The sequence below is a fragment of the Aotus nancymaae genome, unplaced genomic scaffold (genome assembly GCF_030222135.1).
Source record: "Aotus nancymaae isolate 86718 unplaced genomic scaffold, 86718_ANA_hifiasm-v0.15.2.pri h1tg000002l, whole genome shotgun sequence".
Taxonomy (NCBI): Eukaryota; Metazoa; Chordata; class Mammalia; order Primates; family Aotidae; genus Aotus; species Aotus nancymaae.
The window spans coordinates 9,050,855-9,076,385 of NW_026988413.1; the positions used below are offsets into that span (position 1 = coordinate 9,050,855).

The 25,531-nt window shown below is 50.1% G+C and overlaps 1 protein-coding gene across 1 annotated transcript; it reads right to left on the minus strand.

Annotated features, from left to right (window-relative positions):
- Positions 1–3,213: 3,213 nt before the first annotated feature.
- LOC105711290 (zinc finger protein 783) lies at positions 3,214–21,454 on the minus strand. Its single transcript, XM_012443968.2, has 6 exons — positions 21,428–21,454; positions 17,162–17,557; positions 16,947–17,073; positions 16,670–16,795; positions 5,540–5,668; positions 3,214–4,004 (listed from the first exon to the last, which is right to left on the minus strand). The coding sequence occupies exons 1-6, from the start codon at positions 21,449–21,451 to the stop codon at positions 3,214–3,216; spliced, it is 1,593 nt and encodes a 530-aa protein (XP_012299391.2). The 5' UTR covers positions 21,452–21,454.
- Between the last annotated feature and the right edge of the window lie 4,077 nt (positions 21,455–25,531).

Below are 25,531 nucleotides of genomic sequence, written 5' to 3' on the forward strand. Positions count from 1 at the left end.
TCCATGAGGGTCGCCCTTACTGCAGGCACAGCTGCCTCGGCCATGGCCCTGTGCTGGCCGGCCTGGGCAGGGAGTCGCCGCTGCCGTTGCGCGCGCGCGGTCCCACACGAGCCCAGCTGCGCAGTCCTCTCCGCTGACAGCGTCAGCCCTGCTTTCCCTGCATGGACTGAGCTTCCGGGACAGCTGGGACTCGGGACACTGACAGAACGAGCCCGGGCAGCGGCTGTGCTCAAGGCCAGGAGGGTTACGACTGGGTAGCCGCCCCGCCTCCGGAAGTCAGATCCCCGTTGATGGGGCTGGAGGCTCCGTCCCCGCTTGGCTGGGGCCAGCAACCCAGTGCGGACTTTCATCGGCCAGCCCTGGAGGCCCCGCCCTCACAGCGTGCGCCAGGGTTTGTGCGCACCCGGCAGGTGTGAGCGCCCGGCCCCGGGCTGGTGCCCCACAGCCCGCAGGTGTCCCCAGCTGCCACCGCCCCGCACGGCCATTCACCACCCAGAGAGCAGAAACCAGATCATGCGCACGCAGTCGTTTATGCCAACAAGTTTACTGATCACCAGTTAGGGCAAGAGACTTCACCTTCACAGTTCTCTTGGGCGTTTAACATCGTGGCCCATCCATTTATTTCACAAATGAGGAAGCCGAGGACCCCGCAGGGGCAGTCTGGGGCCCAACCAACTCTCCCACCGAGTCGGGGGCACCCTGCACCACAAAGCTTCGGTTGACTCATTTCAATGTAAAGAACGTTATTTAAACACCTCTGAGTGCTAGGCAAACTCACAAGGCCTAGCTCAAAGTTGAGCACACTGATATGAAAAAAAGAAAAACGGAGAATCAGCACCTTGCGATATTTAAGGAGGGGCACCTGGAATTAGAAAAACAAGCCTACTTCAGCAAAAATTTGGAATGTAAAAATTTTTAAAAAAGAAGAACAAGCCTAGAAACTCAGCAACATTCTTAGCCTGAGGTCTCCCCGGAACACCTGAGACTAGCTCCTGCAGCTGCACCTGCACCACATCCTGTCTGAGCTCTTGCTGACAGCCCGCCTCTGACTTGTGAGGCTCCCAGCAAGGGTTGGGGGACTCCAGAGCAGACAAGCAGGATCCAAAGCACAGAAGGGCAGTGCCTCTTCCCAAACCCAAGAAAGCCTGGCTGAACTCCACTGACTTATATGCTTACCCTCCTCCCAGAGATGACAGCAATGCTACCATCAGCCCCCAACTCTGCTCAAGACTTTGGGAGAAGAGTGAGGGTCAGAAGGGCAGGCAAGGAAGTTGTACAACCAGGGACCAAGGCCCCCAGAAGCAGCCCTAAAGCCTGGCCACTTCTCAGTGCCAGACAAGACTGTAAAATACAAGGATAGCCGGGGTCCCATCACTCCAGCTTCAGAGTCCCCCGCACCCAGGCTGCTCTACAGGCAGCATCCACAGTGGTGTGATGAGAGGCACCAGAAGCTAGCTGACCTCAAGATGTCTCCATAAGATCTGATATTATTGCCTGAACTTCTACAGTCCGAGTCTCATGCTTTGGTAAGAATTTGTTCACTGAAATACAAAGGACTCCTGGGGAACAGAGCCCCGTGGGAGAGTCTTTCACTGAACCCAGTGGAACTGCCACTCACTCCAGAAGATAAAGGTCCTTCCTGAGGGATTCTGACTGGTGGGAAAAGGCTGGAATGGAGTAGAAAGGAGGTCCTGAATTTGAAAGGAAGCACAAAGCTAGGTTTCCTATTTGTCCCAGTGCCTCTTAATTTGACCCTGACAACTCAGTCCACTGGGTTGTCACTGTGGACTATGACACTGGGGCCGTGACCCCCTTTGACAGAAGAGGATCATGAAACTAGCGGTGACTGAAGGATTCACCCAGATCTCCTAGCCCAACTCTGCCCCAGAGCCCAAAGTGCTCAAAGAAGAACTCCTTTGAGAGGAGACAGTCCCTCCTTTAATGTGAAAAGCAAGCCTGGAGATCCAGGGTAAAGGTGGGCCTCAGCCAGACCAGGGGCCTCCTCTAGGGGAGGAGCTTCCTGGGCTCTCCCTGCACTGCCCCTCAGGGTGCCTTCTGGGGTCCAGTCAATACATCTTACACACCAGTGAATACTGAGCCCTTGGCGGGGGTGGGGTGGGGGGCAAGTGTCACCCACTCCAGGCTTCAGTTTACCCTCCCAGCTTACAACGAAAGTAAATCACGGATGTGACTATCCCATGGGGTAAGGACTAGGAATACTGGGAATCACTCTGGGCAGAGAAACACACACCTGGGGAGACACTGTGCTTCCAAGACAGCGGCCAAGACATCCCCATCAAAACCCACAGGCTGCGCCGCATGCAGTGGCTCACCCCTGTAATCCCAGCACTTCAGGAGGCCAAGGCAGGTGGATCACCTGAGGTCTCGCGTTCAAGACCAGCCTGGACAACATGATGAAACCCCATCTCTACCAAAAATACAAAAATTAGCCGGGCACGGTGGTGAGTGCCTATAATCCCAGCTACTCAGGAGGCTGAGGCAGGAGAATCACTTGAACCCAGGAGGCAGAGGTTGCAGTGAGCTAAGATTGCACCACTGCACTCCAGCCTGGGCAACAACAGGGAAACTCCATTTCAGAAAAAAAAAAAAGAACCACAGGCTGGTGGAAGCAGCTCCTCTTCCAGCCCTGCGAGCCCCACATGGAAAAGCCGGCTCTTTCCAACTTCACAAAAGGCAAAGTTCCATTAGCAACTAAACACACTTACAAAAGCACTTGAAAGTCTCTGTAACAAGGGAAAAAAGTTTCAAAATAGCAAAGTAGAAGAATTTCCTTTCTTCAGGCCATCCATCCACTCCACTGTTTTTCATGGTGATAGCAGGCAAGGGATCTCTGCACAAAACAAAAATCCCTGGTCCCCGATGTCTCTCTCACCCCCATATTGGAAAGGCCATGATCTCTGGTCCTCTTGACTGTGGTACCTGCCAGAGGCCCCATCAAAAATAAGGCATCCCTTAAGCCTTAAGGAATCTTTTACAAGTCAGGAATGCAGAAAAGGCAGCAAAGAGGAAACAAGGCACCTGGTCAAACACACTGTCACCGAAAGGGCGGCTGCTTCCCATTTGAATGGGTAAAAACAACAAACCTCTCTCCAAACCATCCCAGGACGAGGAAGAACCTGTGTCAGGCACGGCAGGCAGGCCCTGCCAGGGGTCCCCTGCGGGCTCCTGCCTGGTCAGCCCTCCTCCGTGCGGCTAGGCCTGGGCAGGGGCCGGCAAGTGTGGGCCTGCCTGGCCTCGGGCGTGGGTCTGCATGTGCACAGCCAGGTGGTGGTTCCGGTTGAAGGTCCGGCCACACTGGGGGCACTGGTAGGGCCGCTCACCAGTGTGGATACGCTGGTGGCGGAAGAGGTCCGAGGGCCGGCGGAAGGTCTTGCCGCAGTAGGGGCAGGCGGGCCAGCCCTGGCCGCTGCCGGTGTGCAGGCGCTGGTGCAGCAGCAGGCTCTTGCGCTGCTGGAAGAAGCGCAGGCACTCGCTGCAGTGGTAAATCTTGCTGGCCACAGGCCGCCGCACCGCCAATGTGCGGCCCCCAGCCACGGATCGGCAGCCCTCGGGGTCCTCTGGGAGCCAGCGAATGACAGGGCCGGGCACCACCACCTCCCCCGGCTCCAGCGTGGCCTGGCTTTCCCCGCAGCCGGTGGGCGAGCAGCCGGTGGCCTCCCGCCGCCCCTCCTCCATGTGGGTCCGCTGATGAATTGTCAGGTTGATCTTCAGGCGGAAGCTCTGCCCACAGTCGGGGCAGGGGAACGCCCGCTCCCGCCGGCGGGGGAGGACTCGGGACGTCTCCCCGCCGGGCCCCGGTGTCCGTGGCTCACCCGCCCGCGTGGGCACGCCCTGGGCCTGATGACGGCTAGGGCCCCCACGCCTGTTCCTGGGCCCTCGGGGGATTCTACACTCGGTCTGGCTCCGCGACACCCCCAGAAAGAGCCGCTCAGGCGTCATCTTGTCTTCGGACTGTGCCTCTGTCTTGTTGGCCACACCACCACCTGGCAAAAGGAGTCTACGTTGGTTTCTAAGTGGACCTCACCACCATGTCCCCCAGGTCACTCGGCCCAGTCCTGGCTTCCAGCCTCAGCCCAGGCGCTGTCTCCTCACAGTGCTCACAGCACATTGCAGGGGTCCTGCTCACTGAGCCCTGCCACACAGGCACTGCCTCACACTGTCACTCAGTCCTGACTGTTGTCATCTGCCTCATTCCTGGAGGCCAAGCTAAGGACATCAGGGGAGGGGAGATCAAGCTGCAAGGCCAGGAGCCAGGGAGCCTGGAGGTCAGGATCACCTGGAGTGAGACACAGAATCAGAGACCCTGGACACAGCAGAGAGGCTGGCAGGACCCCACCCCCAAGTGTTCTGATGACACTAGTTACCATCTGTGAAAGACAATGAGCCCCAGGGGCCCTGGCTGCCCCCAGACCACCCTAAGAGGCCTCTGTGGACTGGGGTGGTGAGTGCCTTGCCTGTGCTCAGCTGCTCATCCACATGACAAATCCTCATGTAGTGTCCGTGACCTGCCTGCACCACACTCACTGGTGACAGAGAGGAGGCGTTAGGACCTGAGACTCCTGCCTGGGTCTATGTGGGTCTCATTCAACTCCCAGGTTGGATGGAGCCAAGGAGCTGCCAAGACAGCAGTGACAACGACAACTGAGGCAGTGGTGGGTGGTCACAGCAATGTGCTGGAGACCTCGGACCCCAGGTCTCAGCACCCAACTCTCAGGGGTCCCTAATGTGAGGGAGAAAGGGTCCTGGCACCACGCCCTCTCAGGGAAGCACAGACTCTATGCAGGGGAACACACACAGACTGTGGGCCTGAGGGCCTGGCAGCCTGGCCACGCCAAGACCATGTGAACAGCTTTTCCATCATTATCAGACCACGTGTGTAGGGTCTGATGCCTGGGTTTTCATGCAGTGCCTTTCCAGCCAAGCCAGACCAGACCACAATGGGGAAAGACCAGGAAGGACCCCAGACTGATCTGGGTCCCTACAGTCCCCAGGGAGATAGCAGCTGGAGAGGGAGGGAGGGAACCCTCAGGAGGAAGCCCCTTACCAGGTCCCACCACCCAACCCCACTCTACTCCCGAAAGGCTCCCATGCTCCTGTGGGGCTCTCCTGCGGCCACAGGTGCCTCTGCCCTTCTTCCCTGGCCCCGGGAGGTTTTCAGAAAGAGAGCGTTTACTGACAAACAGCACCATGCTGGCACCACACCAGGCACAGGACACACATTGTCCAGTGACCCTCGTAAGAACCCTGGGGAGGCCCAACACACCCCTCTACTCCCTCCCCTCACTCTGCTGGACTGGTGGTTTCCAGGCCCCCAACACGTGGAGGAACCCACCCCTCTACTAAGACTATTTTCTCATGCTGAAAATGCCAAAACCTACCTTCTTTTAGGCCTGTCTCAAGGGCCCATTTCCCAAAAAGCCTGTCCAGCCCAGCCCAACCAGGCTCCCAGTCATCTCTCCCGTATCCGCGTGCTGCCTCGGGACTCTGTTCATCCTGCCGCCTCGCTGTCCTCACTCACCTGCTCCCAGCCTGGCTGGGGCCGCTCTCGCCTCGGAGTCCTGCTGCTGTCTGGGGGCCCGCCCTTCTTTCGGCTCCTCCTGGGCAGGGCTGAGTGGGCTGGTGAGGTACTCCGGATATGGAGGGAGGCCTGGAGAATGCAAATCAGTGACACTGAACACAACGCGGAGGTCTCCTGCCCGGGTGACCGGGGACCCTCTAGGGAAGGCTAATGGCAGAGTCACTGGGATCCTGGGGTCTCAGTTCCAGCACAGGGCATGATAATAAGGTGGACCCCACTGAACACCTGGCAGCTAGATTCCAGTCTAAAGCCTCATGTCCCAGAGAAGGAAACTGCAGCACAGGAATTCAGCAGACAGGAATTCACGGTAATGATCGCCAGGCAGGTCATGACAGAATCTGGCATTTTAAGGCAGGAAAGAGAAACCCCATGCCTGTCCCTCCCCCTCCTCCTCTCTTCCCCTCCCCCTCTTCACCCTCCTCCTTTCCCCTTCCTCCTCCCCCTCCCTCCCTTCCCCTCCCCCTTCCCCTCCCCCTCTAAGGGCATAAGGGAGACCCAAGGCCGGGCAGAAACACAACTGAAGACATGGCTTTAGGAACGTCGAGGCTTCCCCCTCAGTTATTTGTCTTTCGAGATAACTCTATCCCTAGTCTACTCCTTAGGGCCCAAGTCCACACGCACATTTACTCAGCGCCCACCTCCCAGAGTGATCGTAACCAATCCAGCTGTTAGCAAGACTTTCAAATGGTAAAGCCCCAAAATGAGCACGTGTCCTCTCACACAAGAAATGAAGCTCTTTTTTTTTTTTTTTTTGAGACAGAGTCTTACTCTGTCACCTAGACTGGGGTGCAGTCGTGTGATCTTGGCTCACTGCAAACTCCGCCTCCTAGGTTCAGGCAATTCTCTGCCTCAGCCTCCCCAGTAGCTGGGATTACAGGCTCCCACCACCACGCCCAGCTAATTTTTGTATTTTTAGTAGAGACAGGGTTTCACCATCTTGATCAGGCTAGTTTTGAACTCCTGATCTCATGATTCACCCGCCTCGGCCTCCCAAACTGCTAAAATTACAGGCGTGAGTCACCACGCCCAGCTGAAGCTCTGATTTTTTTAAGTAAAAAAAGATGATAAGAAAAAAACTGATGACCAAAAGGCTAACAGTAAGAGAGTTGATGGAATGCTACCATCAGAGATGAAATCAGCAAACGGCTCACATCGTTTGTCCACTTGATGCTAACAGGGATTTGAAATCAGATGGGCATCAGATCAGAAAGGAACAGACAAGAAACCCAGAATCACGGAAAAAGTGACTCTACCTCCAAAACCAGGTTTGAATTTACCACGTTGGATCTTCCTGAACTTAAGCCTCCAGAAAACAATGCTTTGTCAGAGATTAAAAAAAAAAAAAAATGCCAGGTGTGGTAGCACGTGCCGTACTCCCCGCTACTTGGGAGGCTGAGGCAGGAGGATGGCTTGAGCCCAGGAGTCTGAGGCTGCAGTGAGCCATGATAATTCCACTTGCATTCCAACCTGGGCAACAGGGCCAGACCCTGTCTCAAATAAATAAATAAATAAATAAATAACCCAGGTGGGGTCCTCTCTACCTCAACTGAGGTTGTCTTCTAAGAGAAGAGGTAAAACCAGCTAGAAACTATCAAAGGGTGAAATAGTGGTGAAAAGTAATAATCCAATTGAGTCTGTGCCTTCTAACATTGCTACCAATTCCCGTTTCCATATGGGGGAGTGATACACCACCCAGTTACACTGCCCCTAAAAATGGTACTTTCATGATAAACCTAAAAATGGCTGCTTCATCAGCAGATCCAAAAAATTTTAGTGGATCATCCTCTGAAGTTTAATCTTTGGATCCTTCCTACAACAAAGAGAAACACATCATCCATCCTCCTAAACAGCCTCAAGCATCACAAGGTGGTGACTAAGCAAGATGAAGCTCAAAAAAGAATGAGAAACAGAACGGTCTAAGTGAAAATATGAATCCTAACTCTTCGTGACCCACTAAGAATTGAAAATGAGGTCAGGCGTGGTGGCTCACGCCCGTAATCCCAACACTTTGGGGAGCCGAGGCAGGAGAATTGCTTGAGCTCAGGAGTTTGAGACCAGTATAGGCAACATGGTGAAACCCTGTCTCTACAAAAAAAAAAAAACAAAAAACAAAATTAGCCTGGCGTGGTGGTGCATGCCTGAAGTTCCAGCTACTCAAGGGGCTCAGGTGGGAGGATCACCTGGGTCTGGGAAGTGGAGGCTGCAATAAGCTATGATTACACCACTCCAGCCTGAGCGACAGAGCAAGACCCTGCCTAAAAATTAAAAAAAGTTAGGAATAATTTTTAAAATACTGGGAAGAAGAGCTAGATTCTGTGCAGCTAGATTTGGGGGTGGCACTGGCAAAGGAACAGCACCCCCAGGATCAAGCAGCCTGCAAGCCAGCAGTGATTCTAGTTGGGAAAGTCCCAGGCCTCTCCAAAAATGCCACTTCCATTGGTTCCATCAGGTGAAGACCCCACACAGCCCGCTGGCCTCCCGTGCCCCCAGATGAATAAAAAGAAGCACAGGCCAAGAAGGCAAGCTCATTGAAGATTACTTTGAAAGAACGGCAGGAGAGACGGCAGCAACGTCTCCCAGAAAATGCCATGAGCCCAGCTGTTATAAGTGACTACACACAAGAGTATATCACTCAGAACACAAAATAAAGAAAAAATAAATTTTAAAATAAATTTAAAAGTTCACCTGTGAAATTATGGGAATTTAAAAAAAAAAAAAGAGTAGTCCAATGGTATTGACAACCACTGCCCCAAGAAGGCAGGCGTCAGCTATAGGGGGATGAAAGAACTGGACTCCCAAAAACAGGCCAGACACGGTGGCTCACACCTGTAATCCCAGCTATTTGGGAGGCTGAGGCAGGAGAATCGCTTGAACCCAGGAGGTGGATGTTGCAGTGAGCCAAGATTGTGCCACTGTACTCCAGCCTGGGCAACAAGAGAGAAACTCTGTCTCAAAAACAAACAAAAAAAAACTGGACTGCTAAAGTTTCCGGGTTTCAGCTTGATAATCTACAAATCTTTTTTTTTTTTTTTTGAGATGGAGTCTTGCTGTGTCACCCAGGCTGGAGTGCACTGGCGTGATCTCAGTTCACTGCAAACTCTGCCTCCTGGGTTCAAGCAATTCTCCTGCCTCAACCTCCCAAGTAGCTGGGATTACAGGCACCCACTATCACACCTGGCTAATTTTTGTATTTTTAGTAAAGACAGGGTTTCATCACATTGGCCAGGCTGGTCTCAAACTCCTGACCTTGTGATCCATCCACCTCGGCCTCCCAAAGTGCCACACCTGGCTAATTTTTGTATTTTTAGTAGAGATGGGGTTTCACCATGTTGGTCAGGCTGGTCTCGAACTCCTGACCTCATGATCTCCCCACCTTGGCCTCCCAAAGTGCTGGGATTATAGGCGTAAGCCACTGTGCCTGGCCTTATTTTCTTTTTAAGTGGACATATTCTGAATACAGGTTTCCTTATGGGGGTCAGGAGGACAAATGTTTACTTTCACATTTTCTCTGTAAGTAAAAGGGCTGATATATTTTGAATAAAGAGTGGTTTAAAAAAAAAAAGTGTGGGGAGGGGGCAGGTGCAGTGGCTCACACTTGTAATCCCAGCACTTTGGCAGGCCGAGGCAAGCAGATCACCTGAGGTCAGGAGTTCAAGACCAGCCTGGCCAACATGGTGAAACCCCATCTCTACTAAAAATACAAAAATTAGCCAGGTGTGGTGGTGCATGCCTGTAATCCCAGCTACTCAGGAGGCTGAGACAGAAGAATTGCTTGAACCTAGGAGGTGGAGGTTGGAGGTTGCAGTGAGCTGAGATTGCGCCACTGCACTGCAGCCTGGGCAACAGACGGAGACTCTGACACTCTGACACACACACACACACACACACACACACACACACACACACACACAGATTCTGGCTCTTTAGGAACTCCTGGCTCAGAACACTACAATGCGGATTCCCAAGCCCAAATTCTGTACTAGGCTAGTATAGCAGCATCCCCTGGGGAGCACCTTTGGGAATCCCATCAATAGGTTCGGGGTGGGCCTAGGAAATATGCATTTTTTAAAAGATTCCTAGAGCAAAAAAAATAATAATTCACAAAATAAGAAATTTAAATGTCCCTTAAACATATTTTAAAAAATAGGGCCAGGTGCAATGGCTGATGCCTGTAATGCCACTTTGGGAGGCCAAAGCAGAGGACTGTTTGAGGTCAGGAGTTTGAGATCAGCCTGGGCAACACAGCAAGACCCTGTCTCTACAAAAATTTTAAAAATTGCCAAGCATAGTGGCACATGCCTGTGGTCCCAGCTACTCAGGAGGTTGAGATGGGAAGACACTTGAGCCTAGGAGTTCAAGGCTGCAGTGAGCCATGATTGTGCAACTGCACTCCAGCCTGGGTGACAGAGTGACATCTTGCCTCAAAAGAAAGGGGAGAGGGAACAAAATGGTCGAACAGAACCCTCAGTGATTATCCCCCGAATAGAAACACCAAATTCAATACTATTCACACAAGAAAGTACCTTCAAAAAAACCAAAAAGCAGATAAGCAGTCACAGTACTTGGTCGTAACACCATATGAAGGAAAGCGGCACTGAAGAGGGTGGGAAGGAGTCTTGAATTGCGGATACCAACCCTCCTCCATCCCCCAGCAACAGCCACGTGGCACCAGAGAATGTGTGCTCTTCAGGGAGGAAGAGTGCAGTGATTGTGGGACTTTGCATCGGAACTCAGTGCTGCCCTGTCACAGCAGAAAGCAACACCAGGCATAACCTAGCTGGTGCCCACCCGCAGAGGGAGCATTTAGAACAGCCCTAGCCACAGACAGGCATGGTGGCTCATGCTTGCAATCCCAGCACTTTAGGAGTCTGAGGCAGGTGGATCAACTTGAGGCCAGGAGTTCGAGACTGGCCTGGCCAATGTGGCGAAACCCTGTCTCTACTAAAAATACAAAACATTAATTGGGCACGGTGGCGCATGCCTGTAGTCCAAGCTACTCAGGAGGCTGAGGCACGAGAATTGCTTAAGCCTGCAAGGCAGAGTTGGCTAAAGTGCTCTGGGGTCCTAATAAGGTAGTCCAGGCCACAAGGACTGCAATTCCTGGGCAAGTCCTGGTACTGTGCTGGGCTCAGAGCCAGGGTACTTGGGAGGGCAGGTGACTCTGAAATATCAGCTGAGACAGCTAAGGGAGTACTTGTGCCACCCCTCCCTCAAGCCCAGGCAGCGCAGCTGACAGCTCCAGGGGAGACTATTTCCTTCTGCTTGAAGTGAGGAAAGGGAAGGGTTAAGAGGACTCTGTCTTGCAATTTGGATACCAGCTCAGCCCCAGTAGGATATGATACCGGGCAGAATCCTCAGGTCCCCATTCCAGACCCTAGCTGTCAGACACATCCTGGGCCAGAAGGGAACTTGCTACCCTGAAGGGAAGGACCCAGTCCTGTCTGGATCCATCACCTGCTGATTAAGAGCCACTGGACCCTGAGTAGACAGCAGCAGTACCCAAGGGGTAATCACCCTAGGCCTTGGGTGAGACTGAGGGACATGCTGGTTTCGGGCGTGACTCAGTACATTACCACCTGTGGCAGCTATGGGGAGAGATTCCTTCTGCTTGAGGAAAGCAGAAGGAAGAGGAAAGGTAGCTGTTTTGTAGCTCGGGTACCAGCTAAGCCACAGCGAGGCAGAGAACCAAGTAGGTTCCTGAGGTCCCAGTTCCAGGCCGTAGCTCTTGGATGTCATATCTGGGCCAGAGGGAAGCCCGCTGCCCTAAAGGGAGAGTCCGAGGTCTGGCAGCATTCACCACAAGCTGACTGAAGAGCCAACATGGTGAAACCCCGTCTCTACCAAAAATACAAAAAATTAGCCGGGTGTGGTGGCACACACCTGTAATCCCAGCTACTGGGAAGGCTGAGACAGGAGAATCGCTTGAACCTGGGAGGCAGAGGTTGCACTGAGCCAAGATCACTCCATTGCACTCCAGTCTGAGCAAAAAGAACAAACTCTATCTCAAACATTTAAAAAGATACAAAAGTTAGAGAAACTATTCTTTATAAAAGAATTTCAGCTATTAAGTGCAGAAGTAATGACAGAATCTCACCACTTTGCAACCCCAATGCAAGAAGGAATCCAGGTGACAACCTTCAGTGGCTATTAAAATCATCAGGTGAAAAGTTGATGCGGAGCTTAATAATAAAAGGGTAAGAGACTGACAATCGGCTGGGCACGGTGCCTCATGCCTGTAATCCCAGCGCTTTGGGAGGCTGAGGTGGGTGGATCGCCTGAGGTCAGGAGAGTTCAAGACCAATCTGGCCAATATGGCAAAACCCCGTTTCTACTAAAAATACAAAATGAGTGGGGTGTGGTGGCACTTGACTGTAATCCCAGCTACTTGGGAAGCTGAGGAAGGAGAATCACTTGAACCTGGGAGGTGGAGGTTGCAGGGAGCCAAGATGGCACCAGTGGACTCCAGCCTAGGCAACAAGAGTGAAATCCCAACTCAAAAGAAAGAAAGAAAAAAAAAAAGATTGATGATCACAAAAAGAGAGACAACCAGACCTCTGTGCCTCCTGATGTGACACAGGAAGGCGCACATAGCACTACCTCTGACATAGTCTTGCCAAAGAAATTGAACCGAAAGTTAAATAAGCCTCTAGATTTACCTACTAGTTTATAGGAAGTGCAGGAAATAAAAGAACACGTTAAATAATATCAAATCTAAACTGTGGGCATTAAAAATGACAATGAAATGTCAACAAGTTGATGGTATTAAAGGGGGAGTCATCCAGGCCAAGGCAGGAGGATCACTTGAGCTGAGGAGTTCAAGACCAACCTGGGCAACATGACAAAACCCTGCTGCCACAAAAAATTAGCCCAGGTTGGTGGCATGTGCCTGTCGTTCCAGCTACTCGGGAGGCTGAGATGAGAGGATCACTTGAGCTCACGAGGTCAAAGCTGCAGTGAGCTGAGATCATGCCACTGCATTCCAGCCTGGGTGACAGAGTGAGACCCTGTCTCAAAAATAAATAAATAAATAAATTGGGGGGTGGGGGGAATTTATCAACCAATAAAGGAATAAACAACATGTGATGTATCTTTATGATGGAATATCACTCAGTCACAAATAGGAATGAAGTACTCACACATACTACACGTGGATGAACCTTGAAAACATCATGCTCGGTGAAAGAAGGCAGGCACAAATGCCACATATTGTATGATTCCATTTTTATGGAGTTTCCAGATGGGTAAATGCATAGACACAGAAAGCTGATCAGTGGCTGCCTGGGGCAGGGCAACAGGTGGGCAGAGGAACAGACAGTGACTACTAATAGGTATGGAGTTTCTTTCTGACGGAACAAGAAAGGTCTAAAATTACATTGTAGTGATGGCTGCACAACTTTGTGAATATACTAAACACCATTCAATTATAGGAAGTCCTAGCCAAAGCAATAAAGCAAGAGAAAGAAATAAAAGGCATCCAAATAGGAAAAGAAGTTAAATTATCTCTCCTTGTTAACAATGATTCTATACCTAGAAAACCCTAAAAACTCTGTCAAGAGATCGAGACCATCCTGGTCAACATGGTGAAACCCCGTCTCTACTAAAAATACAAAAAATTAGCTGGGCATGGTGGCGCGTGCCTGTAATCCCAGCTACTCAGGAGGCTGAGGCAGGAGAATTGCCTGAACCCAGGAGGCGGAGGTCGTGGTGAGCTGAGATCGCGCCATTGCACTCCATCCTGGGTAACAAGAGTGAAACTCCGTCTCAAAAAAAAAAAAAAAAAAAAAAAAAACTCTGTCAAAAGGCTACTGGAACTGATAAACAATTTTAGTGAGGTTTCAGGATTACAAAATTAGTGTACAAAAATCAGTAGCATTTCCATACAAGAATAGTATCAGGCTGAGAGTCTAATCAAGAACACAGTCCCATTTACAATAGCTACAAAAAAATTAAATACCCAGGAATACAGCTAACCACAAAGCTGAAAGACCTCTACAGGGAGAACTATAAAACACTGTTGAAAGAAATCAGAGATGACACAGATAAATTTAAAAACATCCCATGCTCATGGATGGGAAGAAACAACATTGTTAAAATGGCCATACTGCCCAAAGCAATTTATAGACTCAATGCTATTCTTATCAAACTATTCATATCATTCTTCACAGAATAAGAAAAAACAATTCTAAAATTCATATGAAACCAAAAGAGCCAAAATAGCCAAAGCAATCCTAAGCAAAAAGAATGAAGTCAAAAGTATCATACTACCCAACTTCAAACTATACTATAAGGCTGTAGTAACCAAAACAGCATGGTGCTGGTACAAAAACAGATGCATAGACCAATAGAACAGAATAGAAAAGTCAGAAATAAAGTCACACACTTACAACCATCTGATCTTAGACAAGACTGACCAAAAAAAAAGCAATGGGGAAAAGACTCCCTATTCAATAAACAGTGTTGGGATAACTGGCTAGACAAGTGCAGAAGAATGAAGCTAGACCCTTACCTTTCATCATATACAAAAAGTAACTGAAGAATGATTGAAGATTTAAATGTAAGACCTCAAATTCCATTTGACCCAGCAATCCCACTATTGGGTATATACCCAAAGAACTATAAATCGTTCTACTATAAAGACACATGCACACATATGTTCATTGCAGCACTGTTTACAATAGGAAAGACCTGGAACCAACCCAAATGCCCATCAATGATAGACTAGACAAAGAAAATGTGGTATATATACACCATGGAATACTACGCAGCCATAAAAAACGATGAGTTCGTGTCCTTTGTAGGGACTTGGATGAATCTGGAAACCATCATTCTCAGCAAACTGACCCAAGAACAGAAAGCCAAGCATTGTATGTTCTCACTCAAAGGTGGGTGTTGAACAACGAGAACACGTGGACTCAGGGAGAGGAGCATCACACACTGGGGACAGTTGTGGGGGGTAGAGGAGAGACAATGCGGGGAGGGGAGGGTGGGGAGGGATAACATGGGGAGAAATGCCAGATATAGTATGCACCTAAAGTAAAATAAATAAATTATTTTTTTTAAAAAATTCTAAAATAAAACCTAGGAAATACTCTTCTTGATATTACCCTTGCCAAAGAATTTCTGGCTAAGCCCTCAAAAGCAACTGCAACAAAAACAAATATTGACAAGTGGGACCTAATTAAACTAAAGAGCTTCTACACAGCAAAAGAAACTATCAACAGAGTAAACTGACAACCTACAGAATGGGAGAAAATATTTGCAAACGATGCACCTGACAAAGGTCAAACATCCAGCATCTATGAGGAACTTAAACCAACAAGCAAAAAACGGGCCAAGGACATGAACAGCCATTTCTCAAAAAAAGACATGCAAGTGGCCAACAAACATGAAAAAATGCTCACCCTCACTAATCATCAGAGAAATGTAAATCAAAACCATGAGATACCATCTCACACCAGTCAGAATGGCTATTATTAAAAACCATCACATGCTGGCGAGGCTGCAGAAAAAAGGGAATGCCTGTACACTGTTGATGGGAATGTAAATGAGTTCGGCCACTGTGGAAAGCACTTTGAAGGTTTCTCAAAGGACTTACAACAGAGCTACCACTTGACCCAGCAATCCTATTACTGGGTATATACCCAAAGGAAAATTGATCATTATACCAAACTATACATGCACACATATGTTCATCACAATGCTATTCACAATGGTAAAGACATGGGCTCAACCTGGATGTCCATCAATGGTGGATTGAATAAAGAAAATGTGGCACATATATACCATGGAATACTACATAGCCATAAACAAGAATGAAATCATGTTCTTTGCAGCAACATGAATGAAGCTAGAGGCCATCATCCTAAGTGAACTAATGCAAGAACAGAAAACCAAATATTGCATGTCCTCACTCATAACTGGGGCCTAAACAGTGAGCACACATTGACATCAACCTGGGAAAAATAGACACTGTGGACTACTATGGGGAAGGGAGAGAGGGGAGCATGGACTGAAGACCTAATCTGGGTACTGTGCTCACTACCTAGTGCAGTACACCACGTGACAAGCCCGCACGGGTATGCCTGGATCCAAAATCAAAGTTGACTTTTTTTTTAAAGTATTTAATTGTACACTTTAATAGGTGAATTATATGGTATATGAATTATATCTCAATAAAGCTGTTGAAAAAGAGTGAGGGGATTTTTCATAAGTTTTTTTAAAGACTTCAGAGACATAAACCAAATGTAAAATGTGGACTTGGGCATATAACAGTTAGGATCCAAAGCCCTACAGAAAACATTTTTGAGACAACTGGGGAACACAAAACAAAGGCTGGGTATTAAATGACATTCTGATATTCCTCGGGTATGACCATGGCATTGTGGTCATGTTTAGAAAAAGGGAAAAAAACAGATGGATGAAGCGAATGTGGCAAACCCAGAACAGTGCTGGGTCTGGTGACAATCAAGTGGAGATTCACTGTACTATTCTGTTTTTTAAAATTTAATTGAAAAAAAAAAAAGCCCCCCAGAGGATTGTGATGTGCAGTCCTTTGGAACCACTGTCCTATACAGCAGCTACAAGGAGAGGACATGCCTGGCGCTCCTACTGAGGGCCCATGTAGGCAAATAGAAGAAGCACATGACAGGCCTTCCTGCTGCAGGCTGGGGCTGTGGGACTGCAATGGGGGGCACATGCAATATCGGGGACATAGACACACCTGAAGACGCCAGGAGGCAGTAGTGCTGCTGGTGGAGATATTATTACTAAGACCCCACTATGATAAAGTGATCAGTGTTACATGCTTATCATTTGTCACTCAGTCAACACAACCACGTAAGGTGAGTGTGATGGTCCACCTCAGACATATGTAGAAACACTATGACTCTCAGCCTGCCAGCCACTCCTGCCCAGGGTGGCCTGGTACAGAGGGGCCCCACTTTGAGTTAACGGCCTATACTCCCTTCTTGGCCCCCCTGATTGGGAAGTCCGAGAGGATGGGCTGTGGTGCAGCTGGGCTGTGGTGCAGCTGGCCCCTGGCGCCCCACCACATCTTGCTCCTATACTCACCAGTGCCCGACATCCTTGAATGCGCCACCTCTACTTCACTCCCCTTCTCCTGGCCCCACTGGTCAAGACAAGGCTCCTCTCCCCTCTCTATCCGGGTGAGGATGTCCGGTTTGGAGATGGCATAATCTGTGCACAGAACAAGAAATGCAGAAGAACTGGATCCCAGATGCCCATAGAGATGCAGAGATGGCCCAAGTACCAAAAACCAAAGTGAAGACACAGACTATCCACACACAACCTGTGCACAGAGGCCCAGAGCCTCCCTCTGCGGCCTTACCCAGGGAGACCAGCGTCTCGTAGTTGCCCCTCATCACATGCTTGTAAAGCTCCTTCTGCCAGTCCTCCAGTTTGCCCCACTCCAGCTCGGAGAAATACACGGCCACATCATCAAAGGTCACGGGCACCTGAAACCACAAGTGTCGCACTCATTCACCCACACGCTCACAGGCTAAGCCCCTCAGGCTCCCACACCCCAGGGCGTCCCAGGGCTACCTTGGGGGCCTCCCCCTTGCTGCCCGGGGGCAGCCGCAGGATCCAGAAGTTCCTGTTGCGCAGCAGGTTCTCCACGTTCTCCAGCCGCCTCCGCAGCAGCCCGTACTCCTGCAGCAGGGTCCCCAGCACGGCCCACTTGCCCTCCAGCTGGTTCCCGAACTCCACGGCTGTCTTCTCACAGTTGGCCAGCTTCTTCTCGGCTGTCCCCGTGCGCCCCTCCAGAGTCAGCAAGCGGGCCAGGCAGGAATCCACCTTCTTCTCCAAGGCCTGAATGGCAGCCACCACCGTCCACAGTGTGATCTCCGTGGAGTAGAGGTACGAGTTCTCAGCAGCTGGCTGGGGCAAGGGAGGTGTCGAAGGCCTCTGGTCCTCTGTGTGCTTGCCTGTCGCAGGGGCCTGCTCACAAGAAAAAAGAGATGTTATGAGAATCATACAATCAAAACTTCCATCTCAAAAAGAAACTTCAGAAATGGCACCTGCCATGGTAAAGCTCCATCTGGGATCCTGAGTTAGCAGCAGACTGGGGGTAGATGGAGAGGCTAGGGTATCAGTTAGGAATCCAGCCTAAGTGATACAAGTGATCGTGGCTGGACCAACGTGTCAGCAAGTGGGAAACTGGAAGAAACACAGCCCCACCCCTGTTCTATACACTAGCCATGGGGATGGGGCATGCCCCACAATCTTAAGCAAGTCTCAAACAAGTGACTCCCTTCTAGGGTACAACACACTTAGTACAACGTGTACCATGCTATGAATAATAAACGTGAGCCCCACGTTGAAGGGCTAAGATGACGACGATGATTGTTATGGAATGAAGTTTGTGTCTCCCTCAATATCCATCTGCTGAAGCATTAATCCCCAATATGCTGGTATTTGGGGTGGAGCACCTAGGAGGCAATTAGGCCATGAAGGTAGAGTCCTCATAAATAGGATTAGTGCCCTTGTAAGAAGAGACACAAGGGAGATGATCTTGTGGTCTGCCATGTGGGGATACGATGAGAAGGCAGCCTTCTGCAAACCAGGACAAGAGCCCTTGCCAGGAACTAAGTAAGGCAGCCTGAGCAGACTCAGACAACGACGTTGATGACGGTGACGGTTCTGGCTCAGGGATATGGTACACAGTTCATACGGCCTTTTTTACCACCACCTCTTTGATTCCATTGTCCTTTAGTGCGTTTGAAAAAGCTTCTCAGGTGCCTCAGCTGACCCCGGTGTCTGATTCACAAGCCCTCACTGTGCACATGCAACGGCACAGTCCTGGCTGGTGCTCCTAAGAGCCTTGCTGGAGAGGCAAATCGACATCTCATCCCTCCATTTCATTCATCCTTCACGGTTAAATCACCACTGGGTCCTAACCTCAAAATTACCTCAAATCCATCCACGTTTCTCCTTCTTCACTGCCAGTGTCTAGTCCAAGTCCCCATTACCTTGCTTGGCCTGAGTCACTGAGGTCCCACCCACCCGATTTCCCCACCTCCAGCCTTCTCCCAAACAATACACTTTCCACAGAGTGAGTGGTAATCTTTTAAGAACACAGGCCAGGCACGGTGGTTCACACTTGTAATCCCAGCACTTTGGGAGGCTGAGGCAGGCAGATCATGAGGTCCAGAGTTCGAGAACAGCCTAGCCAGCATGGTGACACCCCTCTCTACTAAAAATACAAAAAATTAGCCAGGTGTGGTGGTACATGCCTGTAATCTCAGCTACTCGGGAGGCTGAGGCAGAATAATTACTTGAACACAGGAGGCGGAGGTTGCAGTGAGCCGAGATTGCACCACTGCACTTCAGCCTGGGCCATGGAGCGAGACTCTGTCACACACAGACACACACACACACACACATACACACACACACACAGATCATTTCAGTCCCCTGCTTAAAACTCTTCAATAGCTTCCCAGTGTACCTAGCATAAGATCTAGACTTCTTCATGGCCCAGTTGACCTCTCTTGACCTTAGAGTCATCCAGTTCGTGCCAGGCTCCAGCCATGCCAGCATCCAGCCATGCCAGCCTCCTGTGGATTCTGAGGGCCCACCTGGCCCTCCTCCACCTTCACATCAGCTCTCACTATGCATCCTCTGCATGTCTGAGTCCCTCTCGTCTTTAACTCATCTTTAAAATTCTAGCTTAGACCACATCCTAGAGGCTTTCACTGCTCTTCCTTCTTAGCACTAATAATCTATAATCACTTCATTCATTCAATAACAATTACTGAACACCTGTCATAGTAAATGTACAATGAAGATGCAGAAAAAACTGATGTGGTTCTTCCTTCTCCAGGAGAAAAATTCTGTATAGAAATACTTACAAATAACAGTGTGATAGGATGGGCTAACGAGTCCAGAGCAAATCTGTCCCTTTTGGGGGAGTTTCCTGGATCTCAAATGCTGCAAGGCTCGGGAAAGGAGCAGGTGGACAGAAATGATCAGAAAGGTAGTGACGCAGCGAGACCCAGGCTAGGCAAAGTGGCTGATGTCACCTTCCAGGGCCCCCTCTTCCCAGAGAACAGGGCTATAAATCTCCAGAATCCCCAACCCTTTTTCTCTCCCTTACACTCAGGGAAACCAAAAAGATGTTCACCACATTCACTAACTAAAGAGGAGGGAGAGGAAGTTATACTTTAATAAAAGTATACAGAAAAATCAAGGTTTCAAAACCTTCAGTGAGGTGTATTAATAATTGTAGGTATCATCTATTGAGCTCTTTACATGCGTTTTACCAATACGTCAAAAATACCCAAAGGACTATATTCTCCCAATTGGATATACTGCACAATATCAAGTCAACATTCTAAAATCTGCTAAACTGGCCTAGCTCGGTGGCTCACCCTTGTAATCCCAGCACTTTGGGAGATGGAAGCAGAAAGTTCGCTTGAGCCCAGGGGTTCAAGACCTGCCTGAACAACATGGCACAAATAAAAAACAAAACAAGCCATTCTTGGTGACTCATGCCTGTAATCCCAGCACTTTGGGTGGCCGAGGCAGGTGGATCACTTGAGGTCAGGAGTTCAAGACCAGCCTGGCCAACATGCTGAAACACCGTCTGTACTAAAAAAAAAAAAAAAAAATTATATATATATATATATATATATATATATATATGTAGGTATATATGTATATATGTGTGTGTGTGTATATATATTTATATGTAAAGTAGTCAGGCACCCACACCCATAACCCCAACTACTTGGGAGTCTGAGGCAAGAGAATCACTTGAACCTAGGAGGCAGAGGTTGCAGTAAGCCAAGATCATGTAACTGCACTCCAGCCTGGGTGATAGAGTGAGACCCTGTCTGAATATATATATATATATATATATAATATACATATATATATAATTTTTTAATTCTAAAATGGCCGAACACAGTGGCTCACACCTGTAATCTCAGCACTTTGGGAGGCCAAGGCAGGCAGATCACAAGGTCAGGAGTTCGAGACCAGACTGGCTAACATAATGAAACCCTATCTCTACTGAAAACACAAAAATTAGCCAGGTGTGGTGGTGGGCACCTGTAGTCCCAGCTACTTGGGAGGCTGAGGCAGGAGAATCGCTTGAACCCGGGAGGCGGAGGGTGCAGTGAGCCGAGATCATGCCACTGCACTCCAGCCTGGGCGACAGAGCAAGACTCTCAAAAAATAAAATGAAATTTTAAAATAAAATCTGCTCCAGTAATCTTTTTTTAATCTGTAATCTCTCTTGTAAATAACACTTAATATCTTTCTCTTAGGTAAAAGTAGAATATAAGGTGTTTTAAAGTGGTCTAATTCCAAAGTCCCTGCCCCGGCGTGAGGCTCCCGCTTCGGCTAGATGCGTGACCCTGGGCTAGTCCCTTCCCATCTCAGCCTCCGCGAATGTCCGGTGGAGCCGACGGCCCCTGCCCGCCCTGCCTGCCGTGGGGGAGCCGCGGGGCCGCAAATGGGACAATGCATCCGAGGCGCGGCCTCCTCGTCGCCGAGCCTGACTCTGGCGCCGGGCCAGGCAGAGGCCGCAGAGGGACCGATCGGGTCCTCCGTCGCTGACGTCGGGGCCTCGCCCGCCGGGCCTGGCGTTTGGGCCGCCCGGTCAATGCCATCGGAGGCCGGCGGGCAGGCGCAGGCAGACCTCGAGCCCTGACGCGGGTCGGGCGACGGGCCGGGGGCGGCGAGCGTGGAGACTGCGGGCAGGGCCCTTTCGCCAGGCGGCCGCGCGCGGCCAGAGTCCCTCGCGCGGGCTCACGCGGCAGCGGCCTGGGCCGTCCTGGAGTCCGCCCGGCCGAGGGCGCTTACCAGGGCGGGCGCCGCTTCGGCCATGGCTGCCCGCGTCCCTTGCGGGGCTGCAGTATCTGGACCCGGCCTGTCGGGCCCGAGACGGCAAGGCGGCGACGGCGGAAGCGGAGCGGGAGCCGCCGAGGGTGGGAGCTCCTGCCTGGCGGCCGCGACAAACCGAAGTCCCCCGCTGGCCCTTTAAAAAAGAGCTGCGCTCGGCGGCCGGGCCCGAGGACGCGCACAGCGCCCCCTGCAGCCCGTAGGACCGCAGCCCGCGGCCTATAGCGCCCGCCCGAGGCCTTCAGCGCCCGCGGCGTCCGGGACCCAGGTGCGGCCGCCTACCTTCGCCCGGGGCGTGGGCGTGCCGCGGCCTACAGCAGGGCTCCGTCAGGCGGAAGCCACTCTGGGGCCGGCGCGGCGCCCAAACCCTTTCCGCGTCCCACGCGGGAGCCGGGAGGGCTGGGGGAAGGAGCCGCGCGGGAAAGCGCGAAACCTGGCGAGGGAAAGCTACGTGGGGAAGGGAGGCGAGCCTGGCCGGAGCCTCCTGTTGCAGCGCCTCCCACGCACCACAGAACTATGAGTCGGGGAAGGAAAGAAGGGTACATGGGTACTCAGGGAGAAGCCAGGGAAACTTAAATGAACGTTTTAAACTGTATTTTAAAAGTTTAACAGAACAAACGTGAAGATTGTACGATTTTTTTTTTTCCTAAGCCTGGCCTCCCCTCGTGGGGGCTCTGGGGTCCCTTCTTCCTCCCCCGGGCCCGCCCAGGAAAGCCCTCAGCCACCCACGAGGACCCTACCGTAGCCAGGCTGCGGACACGGCAAGTGTGAATCAGTCTTTCCCTCGTTTAGGCCCTGAGGCGTCTTGAATAAACTGCAGGGCCCATTGTCCTCGGCTTGTGCTGAGGCATATTCAACTAAATGTGCTGTATGCAGTTGAAGCTTTGTTTTGTCTTTTCTGCATTTCCCATTCATCTCACAGTCTTTGTCCAACAAGCTGGCAAACTCTTCCCGCTAGAAATCTGTAATTTTGTTCTTTCTGCGTTTGGGTTTGTTCAGGGTTTTTTGGTTTGTGTTTTTGTTTTAGCTTTTTCTTTTTTAGGGGGATGAGAAATTATTTTCACAAATATTTGAGCCAAGCAAAAGTGTGGTCGGCTATCATAGAAAAAAGACAAACTGAGACGCTAAGTGAGGTGCATCCCTAGAATTTGGGAAAAGGTTAGGACGTGTTACTTTAAGGTAACAAAGAAATCAAATCAATATTTGGCATTATTCATTTTGGAAATTCTTGTTGAAATATCCCAACCTGGCCGGGCGCGGTGGCTCACACCTGTAATCCCAGTACTATGGAAGTTAGAGACGGGTGGATCACGAGGTCAGGAGATCGAGACTATCCTGGCCAACACGGTGAAACCCCGACTCTACTAAAAATACAAAAATTAGCTGGGGGTGTGGTGGCGCGCACCTGTGATCTCAGCTACTCGGGAGATGAGGCAAGAAAATCTCTTGAACCCGGGAGGTGGAGGTTGCAGTGAGCCCAGATGGCACCACTGCACTCCAGCCTGGGCAACAGAGTGAGAGTGGGTCTCATTAAAAAAAGAAAAAAGAAGAAATATCCCAACCTAAGCCACAAACTGCAAATATGCACTAAAGACATTAAGAGCATCTAGGATCTCATCAGGGATCAGCCCAATCTATTAAGGATTATAAAATAACAGTTAAGGTCCAATGCAAACAAAGGGTCAGGAAAAACAAGCTGGGTGCAGTGGCTCAGACCTGTACTCCCAGCACTTTGGGAGGCTGAGGCAGATCGATCACCTGAGGTCACGAGTTCGAGACCAGCCTGGCCAACATGGTGAAACCCCGTCTCTACTAAAAATACAAAAGATTAGTTGAGTATGGTGGTGAGCTACTCGGAAGCTGAGACAGGAGAATCGTTTGAACCCAGGAGGCAGAGGTTGCAGTGAGCCGAGATCGCACCATTGCACTCCACTCCAGCCTGGGCAACAAGAGCAAAACCTCATCTCAAAAAAAAAAAAAAAAAAAGAAAAGAAAGAAAAGAAAAGGATCAGGAAAATGGACTGGAGCAGAAAATGCTAGGGTTTAGTGAGCTCTGTTCAGGGAAGAGTGCTATAATATTTCACAGCTGGTCTTCATTTTTTAGAAAAAAGTTTCTAAAAAGTCAGTGGTACTCAAATTTGAGTGTGCACCATGTTCACCTAGGATGCTGTTAAGATACAGAATGCTAGGCACAAAGCTCAGCATTTCTAGGTCCGAAGCAGGAGGGAATGAAAATGATGTGAATTTGCGATTCTAACTAACTAGTTCCCAAGTAATGCTGGTTCTGTTGGTCTGGTGATCACAGTTTGAGAACCTTGGCACTGTTTATCAGGGTCCCACAGCTACCTCCCATTCCCATGCTCAGATTTTATAAATATATTTAATAAGCAATCAAACACTTTGCACCTTAATGTGGTTTCTGAGCAGATCAGCCAGAGTGTCAACCCAGCTGTAGCTTTGATAGAAATTAAAATTACTTTTTTGTTTGTTTGTTTTTTGAGACAGAGTTTTGCTCTTGTTTCCCAGATGGGAGTGCAATGGCACAATCTCAGATCACTGCAACCTCTGCTTCCTGGGTTCAAGTGATTCTCCTGCCTCAGACTCCTGAGTAGTTGGGATTACAGACTCCTGCCACCATGCCCAGCTAATTTTTTGTATTTTTAGTAGAGACAGGGTTTCACCATGTTGGCCAGGCCAGGCTGTTCTCAAACTCCTGACCTCAGGCTATCCACCCACCTTGGCCTCCCAAAGTGCTGGGATTACAGGCATGAGCCACTGCACCCGGCCTACATTCATCTTTAATTATTAATCTGTCTCCATGAGTTTGCTTTTTGGGGGATCAGATTTCCAGGACCTGAATATCTCTGGGTGAACTGACAACATCCAGTGGAGCCCCAGCCTGTGGAGTAACAAGTGGGACTCCACCAAGGTGCAAGTCACTCTGAAACAGCCAGTCATCAGCCTCCGCTGCAGGTGGGTTCTCACAGTTTGGGCACCAAAGTAGCACCTAGCATCACTCAACAGAGGGTCAGCACACTCAAGTGCCACTGTCGCCACCAGAACATCCTCAGCCAAGAGACAGGGGCAGGTCAGAGACAGAATTCCTGTGGCTCCGTCATCCTGCAATCCAGGAATGTAATTTAGATCAGGAGGTGGACTCACACAGAATTATAAAGATGTTAGGGGCCAGGCACAGTGGCTCACACCTTTAATCCCAGCACTATGGGAGGCCGAGGCAGGTAGATCACTTGAGATCAGGAGTTCAAGACCAGCCTGGTGAACACGGTGAAACCTTGTCTCTACTAAAAATACAAAAAATTAGCCAGGTGTGATGGCATGTGCCTGTAATCCCAGCTACTGGGGAGGCTAAGGCAGGAGAATCACTTGAACCTGGGAGGCAGAGGTTGCAGTGAGCAGAGATCATGCCACTATATTCCAGCTTGGGAGACAGCGTCAGACACTGTCTCAACAAAAAAAAAAGATGTTAGGAATGGAAGCATTAGTACAGGGAGACCAGAAGTACAACCAAGTTCCCCTTCCCCTTCCTCCATAGAAGCCTTCCCTATTTCAGACAACTCTGAGCTTCCTATTGTACTTGCTCATTCAACAAACGTTTGCTGAGCACCTATGTGCCAAGCACCTGTGCTGAGAGCTGCGGAGGCTGACAGGATTCACACACGGTCCCTCCTTTGCACAACATCACATCCTGTGACTGTTTCTTGGTCTTGTCTCGTCTGTTGCTTCCTTCCCACTGCGGCTGCACCCAGTCAGTCAGGTAGGTCCTCACTGGCTCTTCCTTGGTCTCACTCGAAACCTTTTAACATATCCCATGCCCTAACCCCCCAAAAAATTACAGTATAATTCTTATTAGTATTCCCAAATCACACCTAGGATCAGATTACTCTTTTGCTCAAAATTCTTCAGCTCCCCATTACCAACTCAATAAAATCCAGACTCCTTGAAGCCTGACCCAATCCTAACACTCATTGCTCTCTTCTCACACCCCACCCTCCCCAAATTGGATGAACTCCTCTTCTGTACCTGCCCCATCATGTCTCCTGACTT